Below are 25,443 nucleotides of genomic sequence, written 5' to 3' on the forward strand. Positions count from 1 at the left end.
AACCCAATTTAGTTAGTTCAACCCTTGGTCTACTACAGTAACGTTTATTTATACCCTTTATGGATAGACGTCCACCAATAAAGCATCATTCAAGCTCTTCATTCAAATCTAGTGAAACTTTAGAGGGCCCTACTGTTAGCTTTCACTATCAACAGAATGATATCGAATCTGGACAGAATAACAGCAACTTCAAGAGAAAGAAATCACTCGTTAAGCCTGAGAGAGAGAGACTGAATCAAAATCATCGTTTATTTCATTATCGCAATAGCGCTGCTAACCAATCCGGACATGTTGACGTCAAGGCAAGTTCAACGGGCGCTTACCCTCAACAGTCCGCTTTGAGGAGAGGTAAATCCGTTCTCGGTAGAGAGGATCCAGGGCCTTCTTTATTACGGAGACAAACAAAAAGGCAGAAGTCCACCTCCGTCGATACTCCAGGTAATGGCCCAACAGGTACCGAACCAGTAACAGCTAAACCTTCAAAATTGTCTGCTTACTCTAGCATACCTGGTCCAAAAGGTCCTTGGATGCTTTATTGCTTTATTATCACATGCTTCATTCCAAACTTCGCCTTAAAGTTGTTCGGTATAAACACACCTGAACGACAAAGAGCGTGGCGCGAAAAGATTGGTTTAATTGGTGTTATCGCTTGCTTAATGGCTTTAGTCGGTTTCATCACCTTCGGTTTCACCCAGACAGTTTGTGGTAGACCCCCAAATCGTTATCAGGTCGGTCATATTGATAATGGTAACCTGGTCATAAATGGTTATTCTTATAGCTTAAACACATGGGATCACCCTCAAGTTGATGACTGGTTCACAGATGATGAGGATAGAAATGTTCTCTTCAATGGTCCTATGCCAGCAGCCGGTATGGATGCCTCTTTTCTCTTTCAAAGAGTCAATCAAGATTGTCTCAATGTTATCACTCCAGCAGATGGTAGTGGAATTGATCATAGTGGTAATCAGATGTCCTGGTATTTCCCTTGTCAATTGTTCAGTCCCAATGGTACATCGAGTGCATCACTCACAAATTACACCGACCCTACACTTTGTCATACTTCATCAACCGCAAGGGATGCTTATCACTCTCTAGACACTGTGCAAGATGTTACAACAGGTCAAATTTATTTTACTTGGGAAGATATTCGTAACCCGGACAGAAATCTTATCGTCTATGAACAAGATGTTCTGGATTTAGATTTACTAAACTGGTTGGATAGCTCTCAAGTTAATTGGCCATTGGAGTTTGATGAACTCAAGTCACCGTCACCCAATGACAAATATAAAGGTCGAGATATCACTATGACAATGCAGAGAACAGGAAGAGACGAAATTGGAAAATGCTTGCAAAATGTTATCAGAGTTGGTTTTATTGACACTGATACAATTGGATGCGTTGCCTCTAATGTCGTTCTTTATTTGTCTTTGATTTTCATCATTGGTGTTGTCTCGTACGTATAATCACTCTTCATATCTCTCAGATTTAACGATAGTTTTTAGTATCAAATGGGCCATGGCCGTCTTCTTTGGTTGGTTTATGTCTTGGAGATTAGGTGTTGGTTTCAAAGAATCTCGTGAAGAACGACATGCACGTATGAATGCCATTGAAAATTGGACGGATGATATTCATAGACCTGCACCAAGTAAATATAGACCATCTCAGTTACCGCTTCCAAGTAAAATGAGCGCTCTTAGTAAAACAACATCGAAGATTTTACCAAAGAGTAGTAGATTCACGCCAGCTCAAGAGAAGCCAACATTCATCCCAGAATTGAATAAAAGGGCAACTAACTTCACTTCTTCTGGTACTAAAAGTTTCCTCGCATCATCTGTATACAGTCCACCTGATTCACCAATAATTAGAGGGGCTCGTAGTTCAAGTAGCTTACCTTTTGCTAGTTCAAAAGAGTTTGTTGATTGGAATAGGTCTTCTTCATTAGGTTCTGGCTCCTCGGGTGGTTGTCCTTATCCATTGGCAGTAGATGCTGTCCCACAACCCTCAAGTGATTATGAACCATTCAACTTCCCACTGGCACATACCATCTGTCTCGTTACTGCTTATTCCGAAAGCGTTGAAGGTTTGAGAACTACTTTAGACTCTTTAGCTACCACAGACTATCCAAATAGTCATAAACTTTTGTTAATAATTGCAGATGGTGTCGTCAAGGGCTCTGGAAATGATTTATCAACACCCGATATTTGTTTATCAATGATGAAAGATTTAATCGTACCAAGAGATCAAGTGGAAGCTCATTCTTATATTTCGATAGCTGATGGTCATAAAAGACACAATATGGCAAGGGTTTTCTCCGGATTTTATGATTATGATGATGCATCCGTCGAACCAAGTAAACAACAGCGTGTACCAATGATTTTAGTAGCAAAAGTTGGTAACCCTCTAGAAGCATCTGAAGCAAAACCTGGTAACAGAGGTAAACGTGATTCTCAAGTTTTGCTTATGGCATTCCTACAAAAAGTTATGTTTGATGAGCGTATGACAACGTTTGAATTCGAATTCTTTAATAATATCTGGAGAGTAACCGGAGTTTGTCCTGATCGTTACGAAACATGCTTAATGGTTGATGCCGATACTAAAGTTTTCCCTGATTCGCTTACAAGGATGATGGCATGTATGGTTGTTGATCCTGAAATTATGGGTCTTTGCGGTGAAACGAAAATTGCGAATAAAGCACAAACTTGGGTCACAATGATACAAGTATTTGAATATCATATTTCACATCATCTTGCCAAGGCTTTCGAATCAGTGTTTGGTGGTGTAACTTGCTTACCTGGTTGCTTTTCGATGTACAGAATTAAAGCACCCAAAGGTGGACAAGGTTATTGGGTACCAGTACTTTGCAATCCGGATATAGTTGAACATTATTCGGAAAATATTGTTGATACTTTACACAAAAAGAATTTATTACTACTTGGTGAAGATCGTTTCCTCACTACATTAATGTTGAAAACTTTACCAAAGCGTAAGATGATGTTTTGTCCTCAAGCTGTTTGCAAAACTGTGGTTCCGGATGAATTCAAAGTATTATTATCGCAAAGAAGAAGATGGATCAATTCAACTGTTCATAATCTCTTTGAATTAGTTTTAGTTAGGGATTTATGTGGTACTTTCTGCTTCTCAATGCAATTCGTAGTCTTCATGGAAATGGTTGGTACAATGGTCTTACCTGCTGCTATCACCTTTACAATTTACATCATTTGTTTGGGAATGTAAGTTCAATTTGTTATTTAGAGATTAACACTAACAAATCCAAAAGTATCCCATCTCAACCTACTCCAACAATTTCACTTATTTTACTGCTTATCATTCTCGGTTTACCTGGTCTACTTATAGTTTTGACTTCAAGAAGATTGGCTTATGTTGGTTGGATGTTAATTTATTTACTATCATTACCAATTTGGAACGCAATTTTACCAGCTTATTCTTTCTGGCATTTCGATGACTTCTCTTGGGGTGCAACTCGTCAAATTGAAGGTGAAAAAGAAGGAGAATCACATGGTGATAAAGAAGGTGAATTTGATCCTTCACACATTATAATGAAGCGTTGGAACGAATTTGAACGTGATAGAAGATACAAAACTGGTACAAATAGTAGAGATTCAACCGATGACTTTACACGCTCACCACGAAGAAATGATTATAGAAGATCTGTAGTCAGTAATCACGATAGTGGTAGTACTTTGGATATTTTGAGGGTACCCGCATCACCTTCTAGGGCATCTTTATCAGGACCACCTTTGATTGAGTTACCACATCCTTTATCAAATGAAGCCAGTAATACGTCATCACCATTAGCAGTACCAAAAATTCCCTCAACTTTGATAAATGATGAATTAAACAAATCAGATGTTAATGATGATAGTGGTTTAGAGCAACCATTCATCAGATTTAATCATGAAAATTCACCTAAACGTAATGAATCTGATAGTGAAAAATTATCATCAATACCAAGCAACAATCCTTATCGACACAGTCAGTTAGAATATAATAATCTTACTAGTAAACCACCTGTTTTAGATATAAACTTACTAGATCAAGGTCCAGTTGGTGAATCACCAAGGCGACTAATAAAGCCTACAAATAAAAGAAACTCACCTAGTTCTTCCTTAGCACTTGATCAATTAAATCATCATAATCAACAAAGGCGGACTGAAAGAGATGAGTATGATTCTCAATAATCTCGTCATAATGCAATACATTCGTATGTATATATCATGCTCAATCATTTCTTAATAATTAGTGAGTATTAAGAGTTTATTTATCTGTAATCCAAATTCTAACAAAGTCAACAGCTTATATTTATTTAATATGTTGACATCCTACATGTCATAATGAATTACTAGCGAACAATCTCAAACAATTTCACAGTCAGGGTTTATTGAACAGTGTATTTCAGTATTTATTTAACACATTGACTGAACTTGTATTTTTTTCTATGGAAATTACTATCTCTGAATTGAGTATTTTCTAGTCAGACAAGCTTCAAAATTCTTAGACGCAGGTACCTACAAGCTTCGTGAACTGTACATTAACCTCACTCCATTTGCTATCTGAGATAAGCATTTGTGACGCTTTTCTTTTCGGAAGCTTGTTAGATAATGAAATTACTAAAACTAGTATTAGATGATGGTTCCCTAAGGATTACTTTTCAAACAGTATACCTTGTATCGTGTTTTCATGCCGCTAGTAAAGACAATACTTATCTGATATCTCTGTATTACTTTGACATGAAACTTAAGGGAAATAAATTCATACATTAGTACACAAGCACGAGGTTTTCATTTTCAACTCTGTAAAGACATGTATTTTGTGCTAGGAAATATCGCTCGATGTCTCACATACGCAAAGTATTGAGCGATAGCTGTGACCAAATAAATTATCATCAGATATTTTGCTATGATACTCTATGAAAGACCATTTCAGTGTGTACTGATGCGCTAGATGATTTACACACAGCGGTTGCTTTCTTTAAACGATAATAATCAGCCTAAGACAATTTATTGCTCGCTGCATAATAAAGTGCGAAAAAAAACACTCTAGACTTTGACTCATGAAGAGGTTGACTTAATTTATTGAAGGATACCCCTCTGATGCCCCAACTGGCATATATTTTTCCAAAAAAATCTCATATGACTAGATCCAATTAAAACGCGAGATTTAGACTCCTTGCATCGATACAGTTGATATTTATCGTAATAAACACCCCTCCCATGGAATACTTGAATTCGAAAGAGTATACCATTGGAAGTATTATAAAAACGATAACGATTGTAACACTGCGTACAATCGAGTGCTTTCGAATGTATTTGGGGAGATAATATCTTATCTGACAACTTGATACGCCACCATAACGATATAAATGACTTCTATCAACAAGACGGGCGTAATTTCGCACATTGAATTCCTACAGGCCTGATGACCTTAGAAAGTTGGGTTATATAGATTCCCTGATTCTCGAGCTATGCTTCATTATACTGCGCCGAAAAAGTCAGTATACATCAATTTTATATCGACGTTGTGAATACCATGAGAACAGTAGAATCCTTGAAAATAAGGATTCCATCAAATTCGAAACATAGTTTGTGTTACCTTGACCTACCTACGTTTGCGAATATGAAGCCCATGAAAGCGATATCAACATTGAAATTCTGAAGCTTGAAATGGAGAAGATGATAGGTTGATATCCACAAAATGATCGATTCAAGCCGTTATTCAGATTACTTCGACAGGTTGGGTCTAGCATCTTCATAAACTGACCTAATTATCAAGACTATTGAATGATCGCTAGTAATAAACATCGATATGGAAGATCCCTCGAACATCACATTCGCACACAAATTGTCGGCGATACAATCTCTATCGCTGAGCGCATCTAATACGATAGTGGTAGTTTTGTCCTCAGCTTCTAAATAATTCTCGAGTGTTGATTTTAAGATCCATAAGTGAGCCACCGAGAGATTAAAGCTTAGAGACTACTAGACCCGTTTCTTTGATGTTTATTAAGCTTAGTTCTTAGTCAAACGAGTCCATTGGATATTACCATAGCTAGATCCTCCTCCATCCATGATGCTGACGGCATTACAACATTAAATTGAGCAATAAGGCCTTTAGATACTCTGCTGTGTCTCATGAATGTATTATCATTCTTTCTGCGTATCTTGGTTATCTCCGTTGATTGTAAAGAGGAAAGAGTAGTTTAAATTTCGGGTAGTAAAATAAGGTGGCGAACATGTTTATTAGATAATGCATTTGCCTTAGGCAGTCTCTCAGTCATTCCGGATATATCTTACTCAACATATGCTGATAAGTCCGTTCTTATCAGCTCAGGTGGAAGGCACAGATCTCGGAGTTTAGTCTAATAGTATATTGCAATAGAGATAAGCTTATCAATTGCATCATTTAAAAGCTTGGTTGACGAGCTTCATCTTCAAAACGTACCATGAACGTCACGCTTTTAAACAGAGATAGTAATGAATTTGGCCGGGTAATTACTGGTGTTGATATAGAGAAGCTATCAACTGATGACTTCAATCTTATCAACGACTTGCTTCACAAGGTCCGTCCGGAATAAGTATGTTATCACTCAACCTAAAAGTTATATAGTACAGCGTTCTCTTATTTAAGAACGTAGATTTGTCACCAGAAAATCAGGATAAGCTTACGAGAGTAGGTATTCATTCAACAACTGTTCCTAGCTCACATCCTCAGCTTTTCGATCCTGCAGCCAAAGGTTATGGTCATGGTAACAATAAAACTGGTAGTTCTAAGAAATCTATCTTGCACCCTGACTTGAAGACCATTCCTCGTATTCCTACTGTACAAGTTATTGGAAATGGTAATGTTTACAATCATGAAGGATTACAGGAGGTTTGTTAGCCTTGATTTACTAATTTACTTCTAATAAAATGTAGGCTAAACTCAAACATCCCCATCATAAAACTTTTCATAAGACAAAAGTTAGTGAGGAAGATGAGAAAAAGGGGATAACACGCTTTTACAGGTGAGTAGATAAAAGAAACCAATTCTAGAAAGCTGATTATTCTAGATGGCATATTGATGCTGCTTTGTACGATCTAGATCCACCAAAAGTTACAACACTCTATGCTATCAAGGTCCCTCAGGGTCCTTTTCAGACGCTAAGGTATGATGACGGCTCAGGCGAAGAATTAAAAGTACCTTTGGGGTCCACTGCATGTTAGTTTTACTAGAATCTTAAGTCTTACCTAATAATTTTTAGTCGTTAGCGGGAAGAAAATGTTTGAAATACTCCCAGAGAATTACAAGTCATTAGCAGTACGTACTGAAGTTGTATACGCAGCGCATCCGTATGTTTGGATGTCAAAAGCTAAATCGCGGTCGAACGGACTGGGACTAGAGACGGAAGGTCTTGAGTTAAGTTATGATGAGTTACCAGACGTCGAGGAATCTAAGATAAAGACATATCCGTTGCTATGGAAAAACAAAGTTACTGACGATTTACATTTCCAAGTCCATCCAAGCGCAATTGCAGAATTGAAGATTAAACCGATAACTTCTGAGAATAAGAGAAAGACGGACAGTCTATACCCTGATGGTGCACATATAACAGAACTTGGAAAAGTCAGGGAAATTATTTATAACATGCAACGTCCGGCTATAAAACCTGAATATGTTTATGCTCATGAGTGGAATGAAAGGGATTTGATTATAGTAAGTATAAGAGTAGCTGGAAATGTAATATTTAACGCGACAACTAGTTCCAGAACCGCCAAGTGCTTCATAGTGTTGTCGGTGCGTTTGAGGAAGACCAAGTGAGAGTCTTCCATCAATGCAACTTAGCTGCTAGCGAGAATGAACCTATAGTGGGACCATCTGTCGATGATGTCGAACAATATTTGTAAATTATTTTTTTTATTTCGATAAACTGAAACTTACGCTTTGAGTCTTTAATAATACTATCAAGATGCTGGAAGAGCATTGGTCAATAAAAGTTATAGAGCCTCCTTCAAAGAGGAATAAAGTTGTTTATACCCTCTACTGCAAAACACCAACGCAGTCTCTGACGCTGATCAGATCGGCATCCACGATCCGCAATTTAGATGAAGCTGTATGTAGACATATTAAAGTATTTTTTTAGTAATATTAACTTTAAGCAGCTACATGACAAGTTACCTGATGCTCAGATACCCGTTTTACCAGTCTCACTTCATTCAAATAGTAGACGCAGGTCATTCCTTACAACTATCACCAAATTCGCATCCAACCCGTCAACTCCTTCAAAACCCAAGCATTCGATTCAGCCACCAATGAGTCCACCTCCAAACGTTTCATCCGCACCGGCTAATGAACTCTTGTCAAATTATTTGACAGAATTAGCCAATGACGAAAGAGTACGCGCACAAGTAGCGTGGAAACGCTTCACGAGAGTTAGGCCAGATGATTTACAATCTAACCGTATAGATAGAAGAAGAAGTCAGCGTTTAAATTCCACTTCGGCACTTTCCAACAACATTATACCATCAATTAAAGAGGAACAAAGTGAGACAGCTTTACCAGGTATTAATAAAAATGCAGACTCTAAAGATTTTGCTTCAATCCTTAGCCAACTTGACAAAGCACTAGATAATTCAACCTTCGATAAAAATTTAGACACCACACAAAAAGAAGAATTTATTAATGAAACCGACAAACCAGTAACCTCAGATGAGATTGTTAAATCGGCGTCATTTAATGACAGTCTTGTTAAATCACACGAGCTGTTCCAATCCGAACCAAATCTTCAGTCAATAAGGAGTGAAAACAAAGAAAAGACAACTCGTAAAGTTATACGTAAAAAGCAAGCAAAGGTCAAAATTCAAGATTTTGAGATGATGAGAGTACTCGGTAAAGGATGTGCAGGTAAAGTTTTATTAGTTAAGCACAAATCAAATGGCGGATACTTTGCTATGAAAGCTATTCATAAAAGACACGTTTTAGCACATCAAGAGTTATTACACACTCTCACAGAGCAAACAGTTCTTAAACGTATGACTAGAGATGTCTTAAATCCATTCATAGTACAACTACACTATTCATTCCATGATGAGAGTGATTTATTCCTTGCAATGGATTTCCATCCCGGTGGAGATTTAGCAACTCAACTTTCTAGATGGGGCCGCTTAGGACGTGACAGAGCTAGATTCTATGCGGCTGAAATTGTCGAAGGTGTTGAAGGTCTTCACGCCGCTGGTGTAATTTATCGTGATCTCAAGCCTGAAAACATCTTAATTGCATCAGATGGTCACATTGTGTTAACAGACTTCGGTTTATCAAAACAATTCCCTAGACCAGAAGGACCAATAAAGGTATTGCCGGAATGGATGACCACTACAGCATCATCAACACCAAATATAGATCCGAAAGATGCGACTAGCAGCTTTTGTGGTACGGCAGAATACCTTGCACCTGAAGTAATTCAAGGATTACCATATTCCTATGAAGTTGATTGGTGGTCACTTGGTACAATGTTATATGAAATGCTTGCAGGCATTACGCCATTTTGGGCATCAAATCACTCGGATATGTATGTGCGCGTACTTCATGATGACTTAGATTTTGGCGATGAAAGATATATGGACCAAGATACCAAATCTTTATTAAGAGGAGTGAGTTGAGCTTTTTACAATAAAATAAATCTAATATGAGGTCTAGCTTCTTCAAAAGAACCCAGCATTACGTTTATGCGAACCACGTATCAAGCGCCATCCATACTTTGGTGAGTTTTGACTAAATCGATAATAATTAAATTAATTAATTACACTAGGTATGCTTGATTGGGGCCATATAGCAGCAAAACGTTATATACCACCATATATACCACCTACGAATCCGAATGATGATTTAGACACGCAAAACTTTGACGAAACTTTTCTTGATATGGAGCCAGTCATCGATGATGACGATCTAAATGCCAGTAATATCGATCCTGAAAGGGCTGCTGTTGCAGATCAAGCAATTAGAGATGCAGATGCTAATAATCAAGATTTGTTTGATAAATACAGTTATAGAAGATTGAATGAGGATGGTAACTCCATTATGTATGAAGAACATGAGGAAGTTGATAACGAGGAAACAAATGATGACATGATTGAGAAGCTAGATGGTGTTGTTGAAGAGAACCTCACAGAGCAATTACAAACAGAACCAGAGCAGCAAACAGAACCAAAACGAGAGTCTGAACCAAAACCAGAATCACAACCTCCATTAACAGAGAAACCAACTGAAACAGCTAGACCTACGTCACCCCCACTCTCGCTCCCTGAAAAGAGTGACATTCGACAAGAAACTAATGGAATCAAGAAGCGTAGACGTGAAAAGTCGGGTGTAATGGCATTTGATAAGCCCTTTATGTCATCAGCTTCATCGATCGCAGATGAGGAAGACGTCACCGATGATAATGATAATGATGAAGAGGACGAGTGGGATATGGTCGATTTAGACACGCCAATGGCGCCTAATGGGCATAGAATTAATCCATCAACCTTGTTTGCGAAGGGTGTTACTGATAAATACAAACTGATATTACGTAGACAGAATTCAACAATCAACAATACAGTAGAGCATCAAGCTGATAATTCAGAGAGCAAGAAGTCTGTTGGATTATCGCTATCTAACACGCTCAATTTAAAAAAGAAAAGAGGATTTCTTTCGAAATCCCGTCCAAACTCGCCAAATAAAGGAAGTTCCTCTGATGGAGAGTACCAAAATGATGAGAACAAAAGAGATTTGAAGGATTTATTCAATTTATTTAAGATGTAATATACCCTCATGATACATCATACAATTTCTTTTCGATAATCTACTAGCAATTATCTTCTGATGTTTAATTAAGTCATTTACTTAGCTAGAAATAGCCAGGTTGCTCTTAATAATACCGCCGGTAAGTTTCCCTTACGACTTTTTACTATTCGGGATAGCGAATAAATATAATAAAATGTATGAATACAATTTAAAATACATTAAAAAGTGTATAAAGTTAAATTTTTTATGACTCTAACTTGATTCGTCGGATAGTGAGTTACTCTCTTTGTATTTAACAACGAACATCAGAAATGGCTATTGAAAAGGTGAGTTTACTCAATTAATTGATTTAAAATTCTAATACAGCTATAAAGGTATACGCTCGTCAAGTCTTCGACTCCAGAGGTGGTCCAACTGTTGAAGTCGTCTTGACCGCAAACGGCAAACAAGCAACCGCTATCGTTCCATCCGGTGCATCCACTGGTATCTACGAAGCTAACGAACTTCGTGATGGTGGTGCTGCATACAACGGAAAGGGTGTCTTGACCGCTGTTAAGAACGTCAACGATGTCATCGCACCTGCGCTCACTGCAGCAAACATTGACGCTGCAGACCAAAAAGCTGTCGATGATTTCCTTCTCAAGCTCGACGGTACTCAAAACAAGAACAAGCTTGGTGCTAACGCTATCCTTGGTGTTTCAATGGCTGCTGCAAATGCTGCTGCACTCGTTAAGGGTGTACCACTCTACAAGCACCTCGCTTCCCTCACCGGTGTCAAGGCTCCATACGTTCTCCCAACTCCTGCTTTCAATGTTATTAACGGTGGTTCACACGCTGGTAACGCACTCGCATTCCAAGAATTCATGATTCTCCCAACTGGTGCCAAATCCTTCACTGAAGCTATGCAAATTGGTTCAGAAGCTTACCAAGCACTTAAGAAGGTTATCAAGGCTAAGTACGGTATTGACGCTACCAACGTTGGTGACGAAGGTGGTTTCGCACCAAACGTTAGCGGCGCTGATGAAGCACTTGAATTACTCGTTACTGCTATTGAGAAGTCTGGTTACACAGGAAAGGTTTCCATCGCACTCGATGTCGCCTCATCTGAGTTCTACAAGGATGGAAAGTACGACTTGGACTTCAAGAACGACAACTCTGACAAGTCAAAGTGGCTCTCTGGTAAGGAACTCGCTGATCTTTACCTCGGCTACGTCAACAAATACCCAATTGTCTCTATTGAGGACCCATTCGACCAAGATGACTGGGAAGCTTGGTCACACTTCACCCAAAACTCACCAATCCAAATCGTTGGCGATGATTTGACCGTTACAAACCCACTCCGTATCAAGACTGCCGTTGAAAAGAAGGCATGTAACGGTTTGCTCCTCAAGGTCAACCAAATTGGTACTGTTTCAGAGTCAATCGAAGCTGCTCAACTCTCACAAAAGTCTGACTGGGGTGTTATGGTATCCCACCGTTCAGGAGAGACTGAAGACACTTTCATCGCTGATCTCGTCGTTGCACTCCAAACTGGTCAAATCAAGTCAGGTGCTCCTTGCCGTACTGAACGTCTCGCAAAGTACAACCGTTTGCTCAGAATTGAAGATGAAATTACTCAAGAAACTGGTAAAGCAGCACTCTACGGCGCTGAAGATGGATTAGCACGTGGTACCACAGCACCAAAGCTTAACGCTAAATAATGTAATACAGTTCCTATTTTGCATTTATTTCTATAGTTTTTAGTTTTTAATTCTGAGATGACTTCCAATTACGCTTTAGTTGACTGTAGAGTTCTTGTGAGAGATGATGAGCAGGTTTTGGTAAACCAGATGCAGGGCAGTGTACTAAATTATTCTTATCACGTAAACCTTTATTAGCAGAACGCATAGCTTTCCTTGAATGCGAAACTTTCTTCTTACTGATAATTTGTGAGCGAGGAATTGATAAGGGTGTATTGAACATACGGTACAGCTCTCAATATAGAACCTAATAAATCTTCGAGTAGATTCCCCGTTATAAAATTGTTTATCCTTAAACTGAGCATTTCACTTCTTGATAGTCAGATACCAAGAAGAAATGAGTTCAATACTTAGTAAATACAAGAAAAAAGAACATAAAGAGGATACTAGCAACAATAGACACAACTTAATGGTCAAGAATCAACCAACTTCACAATATGAGGAACTACCACGCTTGGTGATATCCGACAGGAGCCATGAGGATGATACACAAACACCAACTTTAGAGAGAAAGAACTTACCTTTGTCTATCGGTGATGGTAGCTTATCACTAGATGAGTTTAACCTACAAAAATCGCAGTCGAACGGTTCACTAAAGTCATTTAACGTACGCAAGCGTATGAACTCAGATTCAAAGGTATTAACGAATAAATCTAACTCTACAAGTGGTACTTCAACACCAGATAAGTTACCATTCAGTCACTCAACTAGAAACTCAATTGACGGTTCACACAATTCAATAAACACGTTTGACAATCAGATTGGACTCGGTTTAGATGACAAATTCTCACCTGATATTGATACAGGCTCTTTAGAACTTGGTGACTACTTCGGAGACGGTATCACCGGTTTCGCAGTAGCCAGTTCTCGAAGGAACTCAGACTTCCATGAATTATTCCCTAACATTCCAGACCAGGATTACCTCATCGAAGACTACGGCTGTGCTCTCCAACGTGAAATATTAATTCAAGGTCGTATATACATATCTGAGAATCACATTTGTTTCAACGCCAACATTTTCGGTTGGGTAACTAGCGTAAGTAGATCAATACAATCACGAATTATAACTCTAACAATACCAAGTTTGCTGTTCCATTCTCTGAAATGGTCTCTATAGAGAAGAAGATGACTGCTTTCGTTATTCCAAACGCTATCCAGATATCTACATTGCGAGCAAAGGTGGGTTCTTGATGTTACATTATCTCTAATTCAAAGCTCATTTGAATATAGTATGTCTTTGCTTCTTTTTTATCAAGAGATACAGTTTACGATGTCATTTTAAACATCTGGAGATTATCACATCCAACAGTACCTGTTTCGGAGGATTACCACGAGAGCGCACACCTTGCTAACCAAAGCAGCTCACAAGGTGATTCTGATACTTCCACAGCAAGTTCAATTACATCATCATTCAGTAAATCAAGTAAAAAACGGAAATCGAGAAGCGATAAGCACTCTAAAAGTTCACGTAAACAAAGTTCACGTAAGCCTTTACCCAGACAACCCACTCAAAGGAATCCACCTACTATACATAGAGCAACAAAGATCGATCCATCTGTACACTTCCCTGATGTTGCAATGGACACAACTTTACCTGCAACGCCTGAAAAGCTTTATAATTTAATGTTTACAAGTTTTTTTATTAAAGATTTCATGACAAGTCAAGATCTCACTGAAATTCAAATATCGGATTGGCAACCTAAAGCTGATAGCTCAAGACTTGCTAGAACCATCACCTATATTAAGCCATTATCAGTTGGCGTTGGACCTAAATCAACTAAATGTGTTTTGGATGATGAGAATGAGCATGTTGACTTTGATGATCATGTTTTGGTACTCACTTCTACACGTACACCAGAAGTACCATCTGGTAATTCATTCATTGTTAGGACAAGAACTGCTATATCATGGGCTGTTAATAACAGCTCTCATGTTACTGTTACGACTAAGGTTGACTGGACAGGTAGAAGTTTCTTGAAAGGTTAGTTAGACCTCATTTTACAAGTAAATATCTAAACATACAATAGGTGTTATTGAGAGATCAGCTATAGAAGGTCAAAAATCTTATCATCGCGCGTTAGAGTCAGCAATGCGAAAATATATTGAAGAACATGCGAATGAATTCTCAGATACTAATTTAATATCACAAGAGACAGTAGAAAGGGAACGTGAAGGCTCAAGTCAATTAGCTGAAGCAGCGAAAATGAAGGAAGAAGAAATGAAACAATCAATACAGAACAATACATCACTGCTTTCAACGTTCTTACAACACTTGTTAGATGGTTCATTCGAATTATTTAACAGAATTATTAGATTAGTAACGACAATATTTTCAGCATTAGGCGCATTAACAATCTCACCGTCTTTTACAAACTCACTCTACGTTCTAATTTTCGTTCTAGTCATATCAAACGCTTACACATACTTTATTTTAACACCATATAAATCAACCTCTACATTGGGTAAACACAATGAACCACTTATCGTTGATACAATTAGAAGCGTTGTTAATGATGCTTTCAAACATCACACTCATTCACAATCAGACGCTCAGATCGAGATAGATCAATTAAATGTAGCATTGGATAGGATTTCAAGCCGTTTAGAAACTTTGAAACAGTCAATGTGATGTATTTCTAGACATCCCTTTGATAAATTGTGATCTTCAACTGTAATATACTTTAAATCCAAATTTGTACTACTTTTTAATTGTTATGTTTGTTTTTAGATTATACGATACATTGATTACAAACAGAGAATTTTAATACCACTCGCATCGCAGATCTGATTCTCAAAAAATCTATAAAAGATTTAGATGTATCCCCTTTAATAACAGAAAAATCTATTTTGATATAACTTTACCTTGACTCAAGTTTTGTACGAGTTCTTTTGGAAGTTCAGTTCTAACGTTAATAGCTTTTTTACGCATATCATTCTTAACATCCTCGATTGGCAACTCTTTCCTATGGAAGGCACCAGCACCTAAAGCAGCTTCGACATTTGTCGCATCAAAGACTTCAGCAAAGTGCTCAGCTACACCTGCACCAGATGATGCGACGACTGGAATACTAACAGATTCTCTAACCAAATTGATTAAATCGATATCGAAACCTCTCTTTGAACCATCACGGTCTATTGAATTGAGAAGGATTTCACCTGCACCGAGTGATTCTACACCTTTAGCTAATTGAATTACGTCAACATCTCTATATCCTCTACCACCTTGAACAGTACATTGATACCACCATGCAAGTTTTCTTTCTTCATCCGTTGTGTTGGACTTTGCATCCTTTCCGTAAATAACTGATGGTAAATGCTCTTCTGCTGGTTTTTCTGTTTCTGGATTGAAGTATACTCTCTTTGGATCAATTGATACAACAACAGCTTGAGCGCCATAGCCTGCAGAGATCGTTTCAATAGCTGATTTTCCAGTAAGGATTGGTTGTGTGTTAGTTTTAATTCTGTTGAGCAATTCTTCAACTGCATAGACTGCATCAGATCCAATTGATACCTTATCCGCACCTGATCTGAAATATTCGTGAGCAACTTCAGATGCTGAATGATGAGTACCATCTGGATCAACCATATCTCTGATACCACCACCAATGGTGAGTGGCACAAATATAGTTTCTGCAGCGGCTTTAACTAATTCAAGCATTGGTTGATCTTCTAATGGCGAGTTCCTGAATGAAGTGATGTTCAAAAAGACAACTTCATCTGCTCCTTCGCTGAAGTAACGTCTAGCTAATTCGACTGGTTTACCTAAGTTTCTAACTTCACGTTGGCTAGCCGTGGCATCCACTGACTCTGGATTACCGTCATTCTCCCTAACGTCATATTGATCACCTTTTGTAACAACGAGATCGCCATTATCGTTTGAACGAACATCCAAACATGCGACAATGCGCTTGACGAGGTCATCCTTCTCCTTCAATGGTACCTGAACGGGTTCTGGATAGCTTGTGAGATTGCTAAGTGGTCTAATCTCAGCCTTTGTTTTCAAAAAGCTGTTCAAGACGTCGAGACCGGCTTCGCCTGATTTTTCCGGGTGGAATTGAGTACCCAAAATGGAACCACGTTGGACTGAGCTAACAAATGATTGTCTACCATATTGAGTGACAGTGCTAGCCCAACCTGCAATTTGTTCGGCTTTGTATGGTACAGCATAAGAGTGTACAAAGTAGTAGTGACAGTCATCCCTAAGGCCATTCATTGGATCTTGCGAGGAGTTTGGCAATCTTTTAGCTGCGGACCAACCCATGTGTGGGACTCTCTTTGGATCCTCTGGAGTTGTCGTGAATCTCTCGACTGAACCTGGTATGATGGACAATCCTTTATCTTCCGGAGATTCTGCTGATAATTCGAAAAGAACTTGCATACCAATACAAATACCTATGATATACTTAGCTCTATACGAAAATAGCAGCCTAAGCACCTACCAAAATATGGTTTTCCTGATAAGATGTATTGGCGAAGTGGCTCATAAAGACCAGACTTATTGAGACTTTTTACAGCCTGACCAAAATTTCCGACACCAGGGAACAATAGTTTCTTTATTATTTCATTAGATACTCTATTAGCTGGCTAAATATCACGAACCTGGGCATTAGCGAGATCTTTTGGTTCTTTCACCCATTCAAATTCGTATCCTAATCTCTTGATAGAGTTTGTTAAAGAGCGTGTGTTTCCACCGCCGTAGTCTAAGATAAATAGTCTATCTGCCATCGAGGTATGTCTAGAGGATGTCATCGAGTCAGAAGATTTCAAAAAAGTAATATTCCATAGCAAAAACCATTTATTAGAACCACTAATCAACCATGTATATCTAACTATGTATCATTTATATCCCTTAAACCTCTTCGAGTTACAAAACTCATTCCTATGATTCCTTCCTGAGGAGCTAGAAATGTGAAGCGATATAATACAAGATATGACCCTCAAATGTACAATTCCCTTTGTTGATCATGATAATTCGCTTTAAATAGAGATACGTCGTTTAGATAATAGAATGTTTAACTCCGTCCTTGAATACTTCATCGTAGGAGATTTCAATTATGAATTGAATTGTCTGAGATGCATCCGTTGTGCATTTGAAATACATCGTTACTTAGCGTCCTCCTTTACTCAGTTACACTGAACGACGAGAAGAATATCGTGCATGCCAAGTTTTTCAAACTTAAGCATCTCCACTCATTGGACCTAGTAGGAACATAATGTTGTTCTTGCCTATCCTCCCTCTCAATTTGATTCTACTCATTACATGACTTTACAAACAAAAGTTCTGTGAGGAACGCTGTCCTCTACACCATATGGTCTATATTTGGTAGTATCTGGTATGAACTATAGCTATATGTTTTCTCAATGGGAAATTCGTCTTGTATCGATAACACCATCATTGAAATTACTAATATTAGAGTATTCCCATCCATTGATGTGTTTATTTACATTCCCTGAAAAACCAAGCTACTCTATAAATACACACTTATCAAATCATCGAGACTTCCAAATAAATTTTTACGACATTAAAACATTTAATTGTAATTGTAATTGTAATTTATATTGATATACTATTTTATGCATTTTACATGTGTTTGAGATAGAGTTTATATTTATTACGAAGGCATCTCTGTCATCCTTTTTTTTTTTCATTTCATCGGCGTTTTTGTGTAAATTAGCAGTCGTATTAGAATAGTTAACCAGTAAAATTAAGTTCTTTTCATACCTTTAACTTTATAAATTGATTATGAGCTCGCATCATCATCGACAGTATAGTAAGTACGTCTCAATTCAAATGAACCATAAAAAGATAGCACTCGACAATGATGAGTACGAAAATTCCTAGCTATAGAAGCATATGTAGAGACATTGCATGTAGTTTGCAAAATATTGCAATCTCAGTTCTATGATCTAGTTACCAATATCACCATCTCTCAACTGTCGCGCATACGATGCTATCGATAGTTGAAGCTACATTATTGCGATTCTCTAGCTCTAAATAATACTCCGTGAATTAATTTACCACAATTCGCCAGATTATATTTAGTCGGCACTTAACTATCCAGTGTATGTCATTCTACTACATTTTCAGCCAAGAATGCCTAACAGGCAAATAATAGAAGATAAAATAAATTTAAGCCTCGTTAATGACCCAAAGTTAAGATGCAAGTTCGTGATATAGAACATGGGACGATGTGTTTATTCATTAGATAGATACTGAGGTAGTTTAAAAATATGAGAGCAAAGACATTAATGAATTTATATTGTTCAGTTTTTGTTATTTCAGTACACCTTCTCATCACCATTGTTTATTGTTTCAAGGTGTCATTTTTTATTTTTTATTTTAACAGTGATGTTCCTGGTTACTATTACTATTCTACACCGGTGCCATAGGTTAGATGCCAGCAAGATTCCTCTGGTTGGTTTATTGGGGACTATCGTTGTACTATGCGTAATGTCTTACTATTGAACTGCTGTTCCTGATCGTCCGTATACGCGTCCTGCAAAATTTTATGGTAATGTTGTTATTTCCGATGTTTTTCATTTAGTGATTGGTGAGAATATTCAAAATCGCTACCCGAGTCTCTCTATCTTGTTGTCTATCATTGTAATTGTTCTTTAAGCACCATGAGCGTGGTTTAAAATTAACGCGACGTAGTAAATGTATTAGTTATATTTGTTCATTTTTTTAGTATCTTCTCTATCATCTTGCTTGTCTACAACTTGTAATCGTGTTGCCTAATCGACTGCAGTGAGTTTGACTGGTGAATTAATTGAGTTGTACGATCAAAATGAACTTTGCGATAGGGATCCAGAGCTTAATACAAGACTTTTGGGAAGAATTTATGTGTCTTAGTCCCTTATATATGTTCTGATGGTTTACTACATTCCACTGAATTGCTATTCTGAATTATGTCACCACCCCTGACGAACAATGGTGTAACTAGATATTAACCTTGTAAGATGATACTTTATGCCATTAAGATATCTGCCAACACGGCTAGAAGGGTTGCTGATGAGAAGAGTTGCTTTTGCGTTGCTGTGAAACAACGTAATGTCGATGCGATCTAAGGTTTCTTTCAAAGCTGCAAGAGTTACTAAGGGTGATAATGAGTCTACTTTTCTGTGAGCTATACGGAACTCACCAGTATGTCCAATGCTTCAAGAGTCGCGGAAAAGTGACATATTACTTTGTTGTTAAATGCACTAGTGTTGACGCGTAACGTGCAATAAAACACACTGATAGAAACGCCAGCAAACCAATGAAGTACACGTGTTAAGAGTCTGTATACTCTTTCGCGTTTGCAGTTGACTACTCAACCATATCTCGAACAACTCTAAGGAGATGAAATGCAGGAGATACATCTGTTTCTCCCAACAATTGAAAATTGAACTAAAGTTGAAGATGTTTGCACAAATAATAGAGATCTGGCTTGTCTACCTGTCAACTGACGTTAGTGAGGTTGTTATGCAATAGGTACCCACCTAACAGCATTACTTGTTGTTTTGCAAGAAAGAGATAACTCTCTGTAATTGTAATTGTGCTAGTTTGAGCATGAGATGTTGGTCGTTGTAGATAAAGAAGGAAGAGAGCCCAAAGTCGGTTAAGTTGGTCTTATGTCGATTGTTATTCTCACATACATTAAGACAAAGGCAGTGTCATTCATAAAATATAATAAATAAAGTGAAATGCCAATTCTCTATAATCATATACTTTGCATGTTTGTGACCAATGGTGATAATGGAGGTGACAACATTGAAATATGTTTCTCATACTGCACAAAAGCTTAATTGTGTTAACACATGCTCCTTATAACAGGGAAGTGTTAACTGCTTACTCTTCGAGTGTTCTTTTGCAAGTACCGTTATACATATTGGCTATTTGTGTCCTCGATTTTTAACGGCAAGCTGAATCAACCGAATTCCTTAATGCATTCAATGTAATTTGAAATTCAATAGAACACTTGTAAAGCTTTAGAGTTCCTGCGCAAGGACCTAATTCGAATCTTGCTTGGTTACCTTCCTCCCTAACGTGATTTTAGACAAAGCATGCCTTCTGCAGACAGTCCCGCAACAGAAGGACAAAGTTTGTAGTCAACTTTCTGTGGGGAAAGATTTATACTTAAATCTAGGAACCAATGTAAGAACTAATGTCAATAAGTTCTCTTGAAATTGCGTTGTTTGTTACGCTGTACGCATCAAATTTTATCACGACGATTCTCTTTTTATATTATCTTATCCTTTCTATGCACTCACTCTAGTAACGTTTATCTTGTTTTTATCTTGTTTTCATATTCGTCGTTTTCTTCGGGCACAGCAATCAGGAAGATTATTGCGTTACGTCTCTAAGAGTGTCTGTATTCCCACAGATAGGATGTTTAGGCAGTCTATATGTTATCCCACGATGTAAGATAGTAGGTTACACTATTCAAAAGAATGCAACAGGGGAGATCAATATAACACTCATCAGCGTGACTATATCTCAAAACATGCGTAAAATGTTAGAAGGATTAACTTTTGTTCTGTTCAGCAGGTCTTAATGTACGCGAAATAAACTTTTGTAACTTTGATTGACAATAGATCGAGATGAGAATATCTCCTAAATTGTACAAATTGGAAAAATGAACCACTTTGGGTTTGATTGGAGCACCAGGTTTTAGAGTCCTAATAAATTCACACTCTCACTGTCCCAGTAAGTCTCTTCCCTAGATTAGGTAAAGAGTTGCGCTTCGTACAATGCAGAATAGAAGTGAGACTTTCATTGCTGGCTTAATTCGTTTTGTTGTGTTTATTCAAGATATATGGATATATCAATTTACCATCCTTACTTTTCAAATAACATAAATTAGACAGAATACATTAGGCTATGTTCATAGGTTCAGCATTAGGGATGTTTTGTAGGGAATTCCAGTCCTTCGCTTGATCAGTGATGGCGCCTTCATTGAAGATCAACAATTGACCCTGTTCGCGGAGGAATTCTACACTCCTTTTGTCATTTATGAAATAATTGTATGCCTTCTGCAAGTCTTCAGGTTGTACGACGTCCTCTATAGATTTGCGACGCTTAGCGCACAACTGAGCTGGTGCTATAAGATTCAATGCATATCTCTGGGGAGAAGGGTTAGATATAAAAAAACACGATATAAGACTCACGAGACCACATTCAACACCAATTTTCTCCAAAGCAACTAAAGCTTGTTCATCGAGAGTGACATCTTCCTCTTGAGCACGTAATTGGACGATTTTGAGGATATCTTCACGTTCGTATGGCTTAGTTGAGATGATGAGTAATCTATCCAGTAAATCTACAGGGATACCATGTGGACTGGTGTATTTTGTACCTCTAATTCTAGCGTAGCCTCTATTGGAAGCCATGATAACGAGTGGGGCCAATTCATTTTCCAAAGCTCTGTTTAAGTATGAAAAGCATTCAATGTCAAGCATGTGTACCTCATCGATGAAGAGAACACCAGGTACTATACTTGCTTTTCCTTCTTCACGCCATTCGGCGACCTTTGAATTGATTTGTTCACGTAATTCAGGCTTGATTTCACCTGTATCACCGCTGAAGAGAGCGAGGAAACCCTGTGTTCTGCTGTTAATGACATCAATCTCGTGTAAAGAAACGGTGTGTTGGACTTGATTGCGTTTTTGTAATTCGCCTTCTGGACATTGAACGAACTTTGTGTCTGCGCCCATTGCGTCGTAATCTCTAGCTCTTGTGAATGAGCGACCCAACTTTGTTATCTTTCCAGATGATTTATCGATGTTGATGACATCGCCTGCCATAACTTTCTCTTTATTCAAAGAGTCAATCATTTTGTTACCAAGATCGTATACTGTTTCCATATCGGTCGTTTTGATAGTGAGTTTACCTGTTTTCGTAGCACCAGTCAAAGACCTGTCAATTTGTATTTCAACGACTTCTCCTTCAATCATTTCACTCTCTTCTTTGATGCGTACACCGATTGACCTTCTGAAAGCCTGCGTGAGTGCTTCTGTCTTGGACATTTCGAGAGAAAAGACTTCAGAACCAGCTATTGACGTGAATGGAACATCGTCACCGAGTCTTTGTGCCATACCTAGAGTATAATGAGTGAAGAAGAGAGGTGAAAAAAGATAACGGACCCATAGCGATAGCGGTTTTACCTGTAGAAGGTGGACCAGCCATGAGGATAGCTCTTCCTGCGATTTTAGATTCCTGCACCATCTTTATAATAACGCCTGCTGCTTTACGGGCTCTCAATTGGCCTACCATACCTTCTGCAGAAGGAATTGGTTCTAGTCTATCATCCAAACCTAAACCTCTAATATGTGAATGTGCACCAATTCTCTCCAATTTTGTGGGTAAATCTTTTGACTGGGTCTGCATTTTTGTTGGAGTTGATAGTTTGAGTGAACGTTTCGAAAGTACGGCGATGATTGATTTGAATAGCAACCACTTTAGAGGCAAATCTCGTCCAACTCTACACCAAATAAGTCAGCTTTCTGATAAGTTGAGAAGGAGGTTTGTTTTTTTGCTTCAAACAAGAAGACAAGCTGACAACTCTCAAGGAAGTTAGTTGGCAGCAATCAAACAGCACTAGAGACAGCTTTGCTATTGCGTGTAGTCGTATCAAACGCTAAATTCAAAAGCATAGATGAGTTATTAGAAATCGTAAAGTCCGTCGGTCAAGAACTCACGAATTCACAACCAAAGGAACTCGCGATTGGTAATGTTACACGTAGAGTACTTAGATTGATTAGGGAAGAGTATCAGCAAGCTCTTAGAGCAGCCAATTTGGATACCTCAGAACCTGCGCTTAGGATGGCATTCAAAACACCAGATTTGTATGGTGTGAATAGCGCTGCTTCTTTAGGATCTGATAATTCACCTTCACGATCACCTTCATCCGCACAGCGTCCTTCCCATCCAACCAATATGGATGACTTCAACAGAAAGTCAACAACCGTTATGATTCAGGCGATCCAGGAGGTTATTGACGAGATTGAAACTGTTTATGAACAGGTTTCGAAGAACGCCAGTAGTCATATAAGAGCTACAGACGTCGTTTTAACCTTTGGTAAATCAAAAACAGTAGAATCTTTCATCAAATCTGCTGCATCAGCGAGTGGTGGTTTAACAGTCTATGTAGCAGAGACTGCTCCATTTTACACAGGCAGAGAAATGGTCAAGTCGTTATCTGAACAGTCAGGTATTGAGTGTATTTTGATACCTGATTCATCAATTTTCGCTATTATGCCCCGCATAACGAAGGTTGTTTTAGGCACACACGCTGTCTTATCAAATGGTGGTCTTATCTCACAATCTGGTAGCTATTTAGCTTGTGCGATCGCAGAGTTACACGCCACACCCGTCATTTGTGTCACTGGTCAATTCAAATTATCATCTATCAGAGATAATCTTGAAGAGAATGACTTTAGCTCGAGTGATTATGTCAATTCTGCTAAAATGGTGAACTACGATGATGGTAATGTCGTCAACAACGTTGACGTTGCTGTTCCATACTACGAATACGTAAAGCCAGAGTTTATTAGCGTCTTTATCACAAATGATGGTGAATTCCCGCCATTCACTATTCATAGGTATGTTAATACAAATATTTACATGTCACTTTATACTAATGTACACAATAATTTAGATTATTACACGAGGAGATGACTGAAGACGAGGAACTGTAAGACATGAGCTGTAAGACATTTTGATGCATATTTTTGCAAGTTATGGAGAGTAAAGGATGTCCACACCTGCGAGACACTTTGATGCGTATATTTGCAAGTTATTAAGAATAAAGGAAGTCTACGTGAAATAACATCAATTGTGATGCAAATTTCTCTTCAGAGAGAACCTTCTCGACTTGGTCGTCTGATTTGATTGACTGGGTGTCGTCTTCTGAGTCCTCTGAATCGCTATCTTCACCGATATGTCTAGACCCACTGGATACTGCGAGCATATTGACGAATGGATGAAAAGCGACGCAACTTACGACATCATTTGCAACAGCGAAAGAATGCGTAGGCTGTATTATACTACCATCTAGGGAGAGGCTCCCCAGATCATAAAATAGAACCTGTCCATTGGTGTCACCAACACTCAGCCAGTTGTCTTTTATGTGAAAGTATATATTCTGATTTGTACTACCTAATCGATGTAGACTATTAACAGGCTCAGATAAGTCATTTACGTCGTAGATAAGGATGTAGTCGTGGTTTCTAAAGTTGAGAGCAATAAGATTGTCGTTGATCCATTTGAGTTGTATTACAGATTGAGGGAGGTGCGTCAAGAGCAACTCCAATTGGTAATTAAGTAATGAGTATATTCCTAAAGACCTTGACAAAGAAGCGCATGCAAGGTAAGTAGAATTGATGTCTATAGAGGATATAATACCATGCTGAGTGTTTTTTGAAGCTTTAGTAGGCGACAATTTAACTTCTTCTTGTGTATTTGGGTCATTTATATTAAAAAAAGTGATCGAGGAGTTGTGACTTGCGATAAGACTGTTGTTGTACTCATAAAGGTCAAAGGGGGTAGCAAACTCGTCTTTATCAACTATCGGGTAATGTGAGTGAGTTTTATTTGTGTATCCGTCTAACAGCTGTATCGGTTTATGACGACTGCTGATAAAGATAGGAAGTAACTCCCAATTGTAATAGTTTATTGAGTGAATACGAGAGCATAGGATTGGAGTTGAGCATTTAATAACGTTTTTTATAATAATAGTGTTGTTTATGAACTCAGACACTATCAACTGATGGGAATCATTGTTGAAAACAAGCTGAGCGCCTGAAGGAGACCTTGCAGAGGATGAATAAAGTAAATATAATATCAAATCTAGTACACACCAAGATAAAAATCTCAAAATTTGATTAAAATTCGTCGCTTCTGCTAATTTCATCTTGAATGTTCACAATCAGGAGAAGTCTCTTT

The 25,443-nt window shown here is 38.1% G+C and overlaps 10 protein-coding genes across 10 annotated transcripts; 6 read left to right on the plus strand and 4 right to left on the minus strand.

The window, feature by feature from the left end:
• The first annotated feature begins 31 nt into the window (after nt 1–31).
• On the plus strand, nt 32–4,415 carry WALSEDRAFT_59341 (hypothetical protein). Its single transcript, XM_006956287.1, has 4 exons — nt 32–1,453; nt 1,503–3,230; nt 3,278–4,260; nt 4,314–4,415. The coding sequence occupies exons 1-3, from the start codon at nt 60–62 to the stop codon at nt 4,197–4,199; spliced, it is 4,044 nt and encodes a 1,347-aa protein (XP_006956349.1). The 5' UTR covers nt 32–59; the 3' UTR covers nt 4,200–4,260; nt 4,314–4,415.
• A 1,804-nt stretch (nt 4,416–6,219) lies between these two features.
• Nucleotides 6,220–7,941, plus strand: WALSEDRAFT_31174 (Clavaminate synthase-like protein). The gene is made up of 7 exons (XM_006956288.1): nt 6,220–6,577; nt 6,625–6,687; nt 6,730–6,888; nt 6,933–7,021; nt 7,067–7,215; nt 7,259–7,710; nt 7,758–7,941. The coding sequence occupies exons 1-7, from the start codon at nt 6,461–6,463 to the stop codon at nt 7,899–7,901; spliced, it is 1,173 nt and encodes a 390-aa protein (XP_006956350.1). The 5' UTR covers nt 6,220–6,460; the 3' UTR covers nt 7,902–7,941.
• Nucleotides 7,920–10,804, plus strand: WALSEDRAFT_35292 (kinase-like protein). The gene is made up of 4 exons (XM_006956289.1): nt 7,920–8,107; nt 8,157–9,644; nt 9,691–9,754; nt 9,803–10,804. Exons 1-4 carry the CDS (start codon nt 7,964–7,966, stop codon nt 10,795–10,797), a joined length of 2,691 nt encoding a protein of 896 aa, XP_006956351.1. The 5' UTR covers nt 7,920–7,963; the 3' UTR covers nt 10,798–10,804.
• Nucleotides 10,805–11,055: 251 nt separating this feature from the next.
• Nucleotides 11,056–12,479, plus strand: WALSEDRAFT_35295 (enolase; the record flags this gene model as incomplete). The annotated part of the gene is made up of 2 exons (XM_006956290.1): nt 11,056–11,105; nt 11,154–12,479. Exons 1-2 carry the CDS (start codon nt 11,091–11,093, stop codon nt 12,477–12,479), a joined length of 1,341 nt encoding a protein of 446 aa, XP_006956352.1. The 5' UTR covers nt 11,056–11,090.
• A 46-nt stretch (nt 12,480–12,525) lies between these two features.
• WALSEDRAFT_67313 (hypothetical protein) lies at nt 12,526–12,823 on the minus strand (the record flags this gene model as incomplete). Its single annotated transcript, XM_006956291.1, has 2 exons — nt 12,526–12,697; nt 12,744–12,823. 2 exons carry the CDS (start codon nt 12,821–12,823, stop codon nt 12,526–12,528), a joined length of 252 nt encoding a protein of 83 aa, XP_006956353.1.
• A 31-nt stretch (nt 12,824–12,854) lies between these two features.
• Nucleotides 12,855–17,584, plus strand: WALSEDRAFT_56220 (hypothetical protein; the record flags this gene model as incomplete). The annotated part of the gene is made up of 6 exons (XM_006956292.1): nt 12,855–13,554; nt 13,602–13,697; nt 13,749–14,499; nt 14,546–16,910; nt 16,958–17,069; nt 17,118–17,584. Coding segments are annotated over 4 exons (2,149 nt in total), but the record flags the coding sequence as incomplete, so codon positions are not given.
• WALSEDRAFT_59342 (imidazole glycerol phosphate synthase HisHF) lies at nt 12,855–17,586 on the minus strand. Its single transcript, XM_006956293.1, has 6 exons — nt 17,120–17,586; nt 16,958–17,071; nt 14,546–16,910; nt 13,749–14,499; nt 13,602–13,697; nt 12,855–13,554 (listed from the first exon to the last, which is right to left on the minus strand). The coding sequence occupies exons 1-3, from the start codon at nt 17,265–17,267 to the stop codon at nt 15,361–15,363; spliced, it is 1,812 nt and encodes a 603-aa protein (XP_006956355.1). The 5' UTR covers nt 17,268–17,586; the 3' UTR covers nt 12,855–13,554; nt 13,602–13,697; nt 13,749–14,499; nt 14,546–15,360.
• A 3,585-nt stretch (nt 17,587–21,171) lies between these two features.
• Nucleotides 21,172–22,916, minus strand: WALSEDRAFT_59343 (RuvB-like helicase 2). The gene is made up of 3 exons (XM_006956294.1): nt 22,644–22,916; nt 21,669–22,597; nt 21,172–21,623 (listed from the first exon to the last, which is right to left on the minus strand). Exons 1-3 carry the CDS (start codon nt 22,885–22,887, stop codon nt 21,375–21,377), a joined length of 1,422 nt encoding a protein of 473 aa, XP_006956356.1. The 5' UTR covers nt 22,888–22,916; the 3' UTR covers nt 21,172–21,374.
• A 5-nt stretch (nt 22,917–22,921) lies between these two features.
• On the plus strand, nt 22,922–25,153 carry WALSEDRAFT_59344 (nagb/rpia/CoA transferase-like protein). Its single transcript, XM_006956295.1, has 3 exons — nt 22,922–23,022; nt 23,070–24,101; nt 24,158–25,153. The coding sequence occupies exons 1-3, from the start codon at nt 22,934–22,936 to the stop codon at nt 24,195–24,197; spliced, it is 1,161 nt and encodes a 386-aa protein (XP_006956357.1). The 5' UTR covers nt 22,922–22,933; the 3' UTR covers nt 24,198–25,153.
• On the minus strand, nt 24,082–25,411 carry WALSEDRAFT_67318 (hypothetical protein; the record flags this gene model as incomplete). Its single annotated transcript, XM_006956296.1, has 2 exons — nt 24,082–25,310; nt 25,359–25,411. 2 exons carry the CDS (start codon nt 25,409–25,411, stop codon nt 24,299–24,301), a joined length of 1,065 nt encoding a protein of 354 aa, XP_006956358.1. The 3' UTR covers nt 24,082–24,298.
• Nucleotides 25,412–25,443: the final 32 nt, after the last annotated feature.

This window comes from Wallemia mellicola, assembly GCF_000263375.1.
Source record: "Wallemia mellicola CBS 633.66 unplaced genomic scaffold WALSEscaffold_2, whole genome shotgun sequence".
NCBI classification, from domain to species: domain Eukaryota; kingdom Fungi; phylum Basidiomycota; class Wallemiomycetes; order Wallemiales; family Wallemiaceae; genus Wallemia; species Wallemia mellicola.

Coding starts and splice junctions, on each gene's coding strand:
- WALSEDRAFT_59343 (XM_006956294.1), bottom strand. CDS start 22,887: ATGCAGACCCAGTCAAAAGATTTACCCACAAAATTGGAGAGAATTGGT. Junction 22,598..22,643: donor TAAAACCGCTATCGCTATGG/GTCCGTTATCTT, acceptor ATTATACTCTAG/GTATGGCACAAAGACTCGGT. Junction 21,624..21,668: donor TTGGTGTTGAATGTGGTCTC/GTGAGTCTTATA, acceptor CCTTCTCCCCAG/AGATATGCATTGAATCTTAT.
- WALSEDRAFT_59341 (XM_006956287.1), top strand. CDS start 60: ATGGATAGACGTCCACCAATAAAGCATCATTCAAGCTCTTCATTCAAA. Junction 1,454..1,502: donor TTCATCATTGGTGTTGTCTC/GTACGTATAATC, acceptor GATAGTTTTTAG/TATCAAATGGGCCATGGCCG. Junction 3,231..3,277: donor TACATCATTTGTTTGGGAAT/GTAAGTTCAATT, acceptor CAAATCCAAAAG/TATCCCATCTCAACCTACTC.
- WALSEDRAFT_35292 (XM_006956289.1), top strand. CDS start 7,964: ATGCTGGAAGAGCATTGGTCAATAAAAGTTATAGAGCCTCCTTCAAAG. Junction 8,108..8,156: donor TCCGCAATTTAGATGAAGCT/GTATGTAGACAT, acceptor AACTTTAAGCAG/CTACATGACAAGTTACCTGA. Junction 9,645..9,690: donor CCAAATCTTTATTAAGAGGA/GTGAGTTGAGCT, acceptor TATGAGGTCTAG/CTTCTTCAAAAGAACCCAGC.
- WALSEDRAFT_31174 (XM_006956288.1), top strand. CDS start 6,461: ATGAACGTCACGCTTTTAAACAGAGATAGTAATGAATTTGGCCGGGTA. Junction 6,578..6,624: donor TCAACGACTTGCTTCACAAG/GTCCGTCCGGAA, acceptor AAAGTTATATAG/TACAGCGTTCTCTTATTTAA. Junction 7,216..7,258: donor ACCTTTGGGGTCCACTGCAT/GTTAGTTTTACT, acceptor AATAATTTTTAG/TCGTTAGCGGGAAGAAAATG.
- WALSEDRAFT_59342 (XM_006956293.1), bottom strand. CDS start 17,267: ATGACATCCTCTAGACATACCTCGATGGCAGATAGACTATTTATCTTA. Junction 17,072..17,119: donor AAAAGATCTCGCTAATGCCC/AGGTTCGTGATA, acceptor ATGAAATAATAA/AGAAACTATTGTTCCCTGGT. Junction 16,911..16,957: donor ATCAGGAAAACCATATTTTG/GTAGGTGCTTAG, acceptor AGTATATCATAG/GTATTTGTATTGGTATGCAA.
- WALSEDRAFT_59344 (XM_006956295.1), top strand. CDS start 22,934: ATGATTGATTTGAATAGCAACCACTTTAGAGGCAAATCTCGTCCAACT. Junction 23,023..23,069: donor TCTGATAAGTTGAGAAGGAG/GTTTGTTTTTTT, acceptor ACAACTCTCAAG/GAAGTTAGTTGGCAGCAATC. Junction 24,102..24,157: donor CCGCCATTCACTATTCATAG/GTATGTTAATAC, acceptor ACAATAATTTAG/ATTATTACACGAGGAGATGA.